This window comes from Otolemur garnettii, unplaced genomic scaffold (genome assembly GCF_000181295.1).
Source record: "Otolemur garnettii isolate 467f Iridium unplaced genomic scaffold, OtoGar3 scaffold00219, whole genome shotgun sequence".
Lineage (NCBI taxonomy): Eukaryota > Metazoa > Chordata > Mammalia > Primates > Galagidae > Otolemur > Otolemur garnettii.
In genome coordinates, this window is record NW_003852614.1 from 1298183 (window position 1) to 1308156 (window position 9974).

The following is a 9974-nucleotide window of genomic DNA, read 5'->3' on the forward strand; positions in this document are numbered from 1 at the left end:
AGGGTTCACTTCTGTGGTTCATCTTGCAAGGGTACAAGTGAATCTTTCTATGAGTAGAATATGAATGTTTTGCCATAATGACTAAGAGGGTTACATGAAGGCTATGTTGACCAGTTTGATGGAAATGTCATGGATTGTGTGTGAAAACACCACGCTGTACCCCGAAGGTGCATCAATGTACACAGTTACCATTCATTAAAAAAAAATAAAAATAAAAATAAAAATTAAAAAAGCTGGCTGCAGTTCGCCATCTTGGCTCCACCCCCTCTTTTAGATATTTTAAAGTGTACCTTAACTGATTGTTAATGACAGTCATTTTGTTATAATGTCAAATATTGTTTATTCAGTCTATTTAGCTATATTTTTACATAGTTAACAATCCCCACTGTATCCCTCCAGCCCTACTACACTTCCCAGCTTGTGTTAGCCATCATTGTACTTTCTGTCTCCATAAAATCAATTGTTTTATTATTTAGCTGCCTCATATGAGTGAAAACATGTGAGATTTGTCTTTCTGTGTTTGGCTTATTTCACTTAACATAGCGTTCTACAGTTCCATCGATGTTGTTACAAAATGATGGGATTTGATTCCATTTTATTCGATTTCATTTTACTTTCCAATGTGTAATATGTACCACAATTTCTTTATCCATTCATCTGTTAGTAAAGAATTAGATTTATCACAAATCTTGGCCATTGTGAATAGTGCTTCAATAAACTGAGGAGTGAAGAGTGTTTATTTCTTTTGAGAAGATTAATATAATTGATAAACCTCTAGCCAAGCAAATAAGACACAAACTAATAGTATCAGGAATGAAAGTGAAGCTATCTCTAGAGATCCCACAGAGATTAAAAAAGGTAATAAGGGAACGTAATGAACAATGTTATGACCATGAATTAAAAATCTTAGGTAAAATGTACACAGTTCTTGAAAGTTACAAAATACCAAGGCTCCCTCAAGAAGAAATAGCTATAGTCCTATGTCTATTAAATTAATTAAATTCATATTTTAAAATCTTTCAAAAAAAGAAAACTCCACTAAAGGAGTCTACCAAACTTCACGGAAGATCTAATACCAATTTTATACAAACTCTATCAGGAAGAGTTTGCATAAAGTGACAATTCCCAGTTAGTCTTAGGAGACTAGTATCTTCCTGATACCAATATTAGACAAAGACATTATAAGAAAACTGTAGGCCAATATGCCTCATGAAAACAGATGCAGAAATTCTCAACAAATACTAGCAAATCAAATTTAGTAACATATGAAAAGATAATACATCATAACCAAGTCAATTAATTCACCATATCAACAGATTAAAGAAGAAATAAAGTCACCTCTATAGATACAGAAAAAGTATATGACAAGACTCAAAATCCGTTTATGATGAAAACTTTGCAAACTAGGAATAGAAGGGAAGTTTCTCAACCTGATAGAGTGTCTACAAACATAAAATCTACAACTAATGTCATACTTATAATGAAAGACTGAATGCTTCGTCCTTCATGTTAAACATCATCCTAGATGTCTTAGCCAATGCAATAAGGCAAGAAAAAAAAAAAAGATGGGGGAGAAAGGATATATAGAGTGAAAAATAAGAAATAAAAGTATATTTGCAGATGATATAATTTTATATATAGAAAATCAAAAAAAACTACAGAAAAATTACTAGAACTAATGAGTTTATCAAGTTACAGGAGATAAGGTTAATACCCAAAAGTTGATTATATTCTGTGTACTAGCAGTGAAGTTCAAGAATAAGCAATATCAACATCAATGGATAATAATAGAAGTAAAAATAATTGTTACCTCTGGCAGGGTGGTATTGAATGGAAGGGAACACAAGGGAACCTTATGAATTGTTGTAAATGTTCTTTATCATGATCTAGATAGTGATTACATGAGTTTAAACATACTTAAAAATTCATCAAACTGTTTAAGGTTAGAGCACTTCATTCAGTTTACTGTGTATATGCCTTACCTTAAAACACTTTAAAATGTTCAATATACCAGGCAGCACCTGTGGGTCAGTGAGTAGGGCGCCAGCCTTATATACCAAGAGTGGTGGGTTCGAACCCAGCCCTGGCAAAACTGCAACAACAACAAAAAAAATGTTCCATATATCAAGGATGAATGAAAACTATCTCACATAGTGTGGTGCATGCCACTAAGAAAGATTCTTCCGATAGTGAAGCAGCACTTCTTTGCTAGAAGATACAGTGCTGCATTCAGGTGAGCATGGGTAAGATGGAAGTTCACAAGAGGCAAGTAAACATTGTATTTGAAGTAGAATCTTAATAATAGCAACAGGACTTTTTCAGGCTAGTTAAGAGCATAATGGCAATAGTTTCAGAAAATACAGGTAATGCTAGTGAATGCATACAGGGTGCTTATAGTAGTGGTGAACTTAAAGATTTAAAAATATTTTAAAAATCTGTGTACAGAGGCTAGGAAGACCTTAAAATTATAAGTAAAATTAACTTTCCTCAACTGAAAACCCTCTCTAATTACAGAGATTAGAACAAGAGAGAATAATGGAATGTAATCTTAGAAAATATTGCATTTTTGCCTCTGCCTTAGGGGACTTCTCAAATGATCTGTGTGAGACATTGCTTCTGCTGTACGAGTTTGAAGTTAAAGCCAAACTGAATGATCCATCACTGGACAGCTTCCTGGAACCAGTGTGGGAGCTAACTCATTTAGAAAGTAAAACATTTATGGCTCGGCGCCTGAGGCTCAACTGGCTCAGGCGCCAGCCACATACAACTGAGCTGGCGGGTTCAAATCCAGCCCGGACCTGCCAAACAACAATGACAGTTGCAAGCAAAAAATAGCTGGGCATTGTGGCGGGCACCTGTGGTCCCAGCTACTTGGGAGGCAGAGGCAGGAGACTCGCTTCAGCCCAGGAGTTGGAGGTTGCTGTGAGTTGTGATGCCACTGCACTCTACCCAGAGTGACAGCTTGAGGCTCTGTCTCAAAAAAAAAAAAAAAAAGTAAAACATTTGAAACAATCGCATGTAAGAGCTATGTTTATGCTTTTGTAAGGCTGGTGCCCATTTACATCCTACTGATTTTTTTTCTTTTCTTTACTCTTCTTTTGTACTTCCAGGTGAGAAACAATTTTTCTTCATAGTACTTTGTTTCTCCCTCTCTAAGACTTTTTCATATTACAAACATTTGTGCATTTATTTTTTTGGTTTTGTTTTGTTTTGTTTTGTTTTGTTTTGTTTTTGGCCATGGCAGGGCTTTAACCCACCACCTCCGGCATGTGGGGCCAGCGCCCTACTCTTTTGAGCCACAGATGCCACCCTGTGCATTTATTTTTTTACTCTATAAGATCATAATCTCCTTAGGGTAATAAATAATAATTACCTATTTTTTTGTACTTATACCCTAGAGAAGTGCATTGCTAATAATAGGTGCTTAAATTTATAATATACATAACTATACAATAGGGGGAGCTCAAAATTCATAAAGTTTTTCTCTGCTAGCTAAAAAAAAATAATTGAGCACTTTACCAATCAAAGATGATGCAATCTTAGCAATTTATAGAAATGTACAGAGAAATACTGGTAATATTTTTTAACACAACTGCTACCCTCAAATTTCTGGTTGAATTTTAAGTGGATTTGGGGCTCAGAGCTTTTATGGGAATATACTTTAGAAAATTATCTTTCCTTTTTATCTCTCATCTTCCTCAGGAGCACATATGTGGTTACTAAAGGTATTGGGTATTCAGTCCCAAGTGCACAAGAGTCACATTTGTCTTTCCTTGGTCTCATCAAGACAGAATTCTCTAGAGCCATGAAACAGATGATGTATACTTTATGGACATGTTATGATGGCCCTTTCTCCTTGTATAATGGAACTTCAATTCTACAGGTCTATTCAGTGCATCTGGAAGTTTTAGAGTTAGTTATTGCTGATCCTCACTCCCATATTAAGTATTTCCTATTTTTAGTGTCAGACAAAAACAGTACATTGTACATTCATACATTGTATAAATCTGTTTTTGATTACAGCCCTTTTACTGATCTGCTTTCTGCTTCCTTCATACTGTGCTCTTCCTTGACTCTCATTTATAAAATTATTGCTTCACCTGTATGATTGTGTTCAAGGTCATAAAAATAGTAAGTTTTCTATTAGTATTTGCTGAAGAAAGTATGTAAGCTGGTAATCCTACCCTGCTACTCTGCCCAGAAAATAGAAGATATCTCCAAAAGCATGTGTGGATTCATCATTTATAGAATTCATTTTTGTTTGTTTGTTTGTTTGTTTTTGTTCACCTGTTTCAGGCCAGTTTCCTGATGAAAACTGTGATGGATGAGATTATGGTGTTCACAACCTTTTTTCTTCTCTTCCTCTAGCATTAGCAATGGAAAAACCTACATACTATCCTTTCATCACTCTCAAAGCCCCGAAAGGGCTTTATTGCTCCACAAAAAACAAAAATCAATTGATGTTTTGAAATACAGGTTAGTAAATGTAATTCAGCACCTGATCCAGCCTTTTTTTTTTTTTTTTGAGATAGAGTCTCATTACGTCACCCTTGGTAGAGTGCCATGGCATCACAGCTCACAGCAACCTCAAACTATTGTGCTAAAACTATTGTCTTGCCTCATCCACTAATCCAGGCTTTTTGATAGCCAAAAGAACTTTAGTCAATATCTCATAAGTAATCAATCATACTCAACTAGCCCAACTTAAAAGATTGTCTGGGGATAATCTTGGGGACAGCCTTGTAAACAGCTCCATATTGAGTTGTATTATAGACTAAGAATTATTTAGCAAGATCAAGGAGTCTGGTTTTCCCAAAGAATAAAAAGAGATGTAAAGTTGTTTTTATGTGTATAAAACAAAATACTGTTTGTATAATCAAACTACTAAGTATCTTTCTTTCTTTGTTTTATTACTAAATATTTCAGATATATTAAAAAATATAGAAATCAATATAACAAACACCAATGTATCCACCACCAAAATTTATTTTATTTTATTTTATTTTACTTTATTTTATTTTATTTTTTAAAGACTAGGTCTTGCTGTGTTGCCCAGGCAAGATATGAATTTCCAGATTTTCCAAGATTATGAATTTAAAATAATTCTCTTGCCTCAGCCTCCCAAGTAGCTAGGACTACAGGATTTACCACCCAAATTTAACAACTGTTAAATGTGCTATATTTGCCTCCAAGTTTTTCCTAAGCACTTTTCATTAAGCATCAATAAGTGCTACACAAATTATTATTTATTAGAGTTTTTTTTATTTCAGATATGGGGGAAAATAGATGTGTGGTTTTTCTCTGGAAAACTTTATTATAGTTTTCCTATTCTAAGTCATGAGAGACAGTTATTGTGAAATTGTTCCAAATTTAAATCCCAATTCCCTTGCCCATTTGAGGAAGTAACAAAATGCTTTAAAGTGCCTGCACACTGAACCAACTCATAAAATAAACAGCCACAACTCCTTTGTGCAGGAGACTAGAAAAAGAATAAAAGACAGCCTAGCCATTGTAAAAGGAAGGATTGGTCAACCTGTTTTACAGTCTGTCTACTGAAGTTGGAGGAAAGATAAAACCAAAGGAAGAACAGAAGTGTTTTGAAGTTTTTAGTCAGGGACAAGATTTAGATTTTACTTATCTTTGCCATGACACCACTGATTTATTTCTTTATGGGATAAGTTTTATCTTTTTGATTTTCAGCAAACGTATGCACAACTTGGTTAACCTCTTAGTGCCAGATGGAGCATCAAGTACAGAGCTCTGTCCCCTGGAAGACATTTAGAGATATTTTGAAGATACTCTGAGCCTTATTTTCCACACTGTAATTCAAAGAGTAATATTAAACTCTCAGGTAATTTAAAGGAACTTCACTGTTTTGTGCATTAGAAATTATATAGAACAAGGCCCAACACAGTGGCTCACACTTGTAATCCTAGCACTCTGGGAGGCCGAGGTGGGTGGATTAGTTGAGCCTACAGGTTCAAGATGAACCTGAGCTAGAGTGAGACCCCATATCTAAAAACAGCCAGGTGTTGTGGGGGGTGCCTGTAGTCCCAGCTACTTGGGAGGCTGAAGCAAGAGAATCACTGGAGCCCAAGAGTTGGAGGTTGCTGTGAGCTAAAGATGCCATAGCACTATACTGAGGGCAACAAAATGACACTCTGTCTCAAAAAAAAAAAAAAAGAAAGAAAGAAAGAAAGAAAGAAAGAAAGAAAGAAAGAAAGAAAGAAAGGTATTGGTGGCCAGGCATGGTGGATCATGCCTGTAATCCTAGCATTCTGAGAAACTGAGGTGGGTGGATTGCTTCAGCTTACAGGTTTGAGACCAGCCTGAGCAAGAGTGAGACCCCATCTCTAAAAATAGCTAGGCATTGTGGCGGACACCTGTAGTTCCAGCTACTTGGGAGGCTGAGGCAAGAGAATCACTTGAGCCCAAGAGTTGGAGGTTGCTGTGAGCTAAAGACACCACGGCCCTCTACTCAGGGTGACCAAGTAAGACTCTGTCTCAAAAAAAAAAAAAAAAAAAGAAGAAGAAAAAAATTGCATAGAACAATGCTTTCTGATATGAGTTTTAGGATAAATTCATATTACAATGTAGTTGCACACTACAAAATTTCCCTGGGATTCTGAAATGTAAATATTTAAAAGTAGAAAATTTCTAAGACAAATACATGGGTCATTACAAAAGTTTTGAGATACACAAAAATCAAGAAACATAAAATCCATGTTGATGGAAACAAATGAAGCCCTCCCAGCATCAACAATAAACTGAGCACATTGAAACCTGCACAGATACAGCTACTTGGGAGGCTGAGGCAAGAGAATCACTTAAGCCCAAGAGTTTGAGGTTGCTGTGAGCTGTGATGCCATGGCACTCTACCGAGGGTGGCATAGCAAGACTCTATCTCAAAAGAAAAAAAAAAGGAAGAAAGAAATAAATAAAGAAAGAAGCACAGATGAATCATAAAGGATGCTGTCGACTGTATTTCTTGGAAGTGAAATAATGGACCTTAACACAGAATGTCTCAAAATTTTTGTAGTACCCAACATATAGTATAGACTAGGTCAAAGTAGCAGTACCACCAAGTGTTATGCATTATTTTCTATTTTCAAAGCCTGGTAGAATCATTACTTCCCTATGATGATGTGAACCTTTTGGAAAAGCTTGTTATTCCCACCATTTCCCAGAGGCAGGTGATAGAGCTGAACATTGAAGATCTGTATTTTACTCCCTCCTCTGCTGATTTCTTTTTTTATTCAGTGCAGGTTTATTCAGTGATTATATTTTTTACCACATGTGGAATCAAAAACAATCAAACTCATAGAAGCAGACAGCAGAATGGTGGTTAATGGAGGCTGTGGGTTGGGAAAAACAAGCAAATGATGGTCAAAGAATGCAATGTTACAGTTAGACCAGAGGAATAAATAATAAGGATTTGAGGTAACAGGTGTGTTCACTAGCTTGATTCAGCCATTTCACATTATATCCATATATTATAGCATCACGTTGTAGCCCATAAATATGTATAGCTACAATTTGTCAATATTCAACAAAATAAGAATTAAGGTTTTGCTTTGGGAGATCAATGAGAGTCTTGAAGGAAGACTGATATCCCTTTCAGTCAGATTATAGAGAATAGGAAAACAGCATATAACCCTAAATTGGCAAGGCTAGCAGCAAAGTGGGAAAACAGAATACGGACTTCAGGATCCCTGTGTTTTTGTTTATACTTATCCTGCTTGGGGAAATACCTATTCTTTAAAATCCACTTCTTTGTCATCCACCTCGTTTCTCCTCTCCTTAACTTTTAAAGAATGATTGTTGGCCTCAGTCTTTAGAGAAAGATAGGGAATGCTGGCTTCTTAAGCTTGGAACAAAGGGTGATTTTCAATCAGTGTGCCATAGCACACTGATGTGCCATAAGAGGATGTTAATGTGTGCTGTGAAAATTTTTAAAAATCATTAAATTATTTTCAAAAGAAGTTTAAAGCACAGTAAATATATTCCTTTTTCACTCTTTTTTTGATCAACATAATTTAAGTGTGCTGCAGAAACTGAACTAAGTTTTCACAAACTCTCCCTGCAATATGTGAAGTATGGGGATTGTATAAAAAAAATCAGCACATTGTACCCCACACATGCATGAATGTATTCATGATCTATGTGTATTTGACTTAATAAAAAAAAAAGAAAGAAATTTGACTATGGGTTCAATTGTACCATGAGATTAAAAAAAAAAAAAAGGTTGAAAAACACTGATCTAGGGAGACTGATTTAAAAGTAGCATGGGGGGGGTGCCTGTGGCTCAAAGGAGTAGGCTGCCAGCCCCATATGCCAGAGGTGGCGAGTTCAAACTCAGCCCCAGCCAAAAACTGCAAAAAAAAAAAAAGGAGCATAGGTTGACTTGTGTATCCTGTTTTCAACATAAGAGGTTGTCCTGTTCATGTTGTACAAACATCCATTCTTGGTTGTTTCTATTTTTTTTTATTAAATCATAACTGTGTACATTAATGCAGTCATGAGGTACAGTGTGCTGGTTTTACATACAATTTGAAATATTTTCACCAAACTGGTTAACATAGCCTTCATGGCATCTTCTTTCTTTCTTTTTTTTTTTTTTTTTTTTGAGACAGAGCCTCAAGCTGTCCCCCTGGGTAGAGTGCCGTGGCATTATAGCTCACAGCAACCTCCAACTCCTGGGCTCAAGCGAGTCTCCTGCCTCCGCCTCCCAAGTAGCTGGGACCACAGGCGCCCACCACAGCACCCGGCTATTTTTTGGTTGCAGCCATCATTGTTGTTTGCCAGGCCTGGGCTGGATTCGAACCCACCACCTTAGGTGTATGTGGCTGGCGCCTTAGCCGTTTGACCCACAGGCACCGAGCCCATGGCATTTTCTTAGTTATTGTGTTAAGACATTTATATTCTACATTTAGAAAGATTTACATGTACTCTTGTAAGATGGACCATAGGTGTGGTCCCATCAATCACCCTCCCTCCACCCATCCTCCCCCCTCCCCTTCCCTCCTTCTCCCCCATCCCCATATTCTTGGACTATAGTTGGGCTATGAAAGCTATAGATTAGTTTCATAGTAGGGCTGAGTACATTGGTTTCTTTTTCTTCCATTCTTGAGATACTTTGCTAAGAAGAATATGTTCCAGCTCCATCCATGTAAACATGAAGGAGGTAAAGTCTCCACCTTTCTTTGGTTATTTCTATTATGTGAGCTTGAGTCAGGCAGAGGCAGGGCAGTGCTGCTACCCTAGGAAGAAAACACCATGCATGGGGCAAAACACATTCTGTGGAAGCAAAACAGGGATATAGGTGCCATCAATGTGGAGGCTAGCAAATCCAAAATTTTCAGGGCAAGCTGGCAAGCTGGAAACCGTATTGCTGAATATCACTATGGTCGCCTTCAAAGTGCTCCCCTTAGGAAGCTATGCACCAATGCTAGCACTCCTAGTCCACCCTTCAAAGCAATTTTGGAACTTTTTCTGGAAGGGCTATCAGAGCTGTTGTCATATTAATCTTGATGTCCTGAATATCATCAAAATGTCTTCCTTTCAATATTTCCTTTATCTTTGAGTAAATAAAAAAGCCACTGGGGTTCAGATCAGGGGAGTAGGGAGGGGGTTCCAAAGCAGTTGTTTGTTTACTGGGTAAAAACACCCTCACAGACAGTGCTGTGTGAGGTATTGCATTGTTGTGATGTAGGACCCATGATTTGTTAATGAAAAGTTCAGGTTGTTTTCGTACTTTTCATGCAGTCATTTCAGCACTTCCAAATAGTAAACTTGTTTAATTGTTTGTCTAGTTGGTACAAATTCATAATGAATAATCCTCATATTTAAAAGATTAGTATAGTCATTTTGACTCTTTTTAAAATTATTTTTTAGGCTCGGCGCCTATAGCTCAACCGGCTAAGGCACCAGCCACGTACACCTAAGGTGGTGGGTTTGAATCCCCAGCCTGGGCC

At 36.8% G+C, this 9974-nt stretch overlaps 1 protein-coding gene across 1 annotated transcript in view; it reads left to right on the plus strand.

Annotated features, from left to right (window-relative positions):
• The window catches only part of TEX11 (testis expressed 11), a 159812-nt gene that overhangs the window by 89772 nt on the left and 60066 nt on the right, over nt 1-9974 (plus strand). Inside the window, 5 exon segments of the mRNA XM_012812714.1 lie at nt 2582-2714; nt 3002-3018; nt 4369-4416; nt 4419-4476; nt 5701-5821. Coding sequence (XP_012668168.1) covers nt 2582-2714; nt 3002-3018; nt 4369-4416; nt 4419-4476; nt 5701-5821 — 377 coding nt within the window.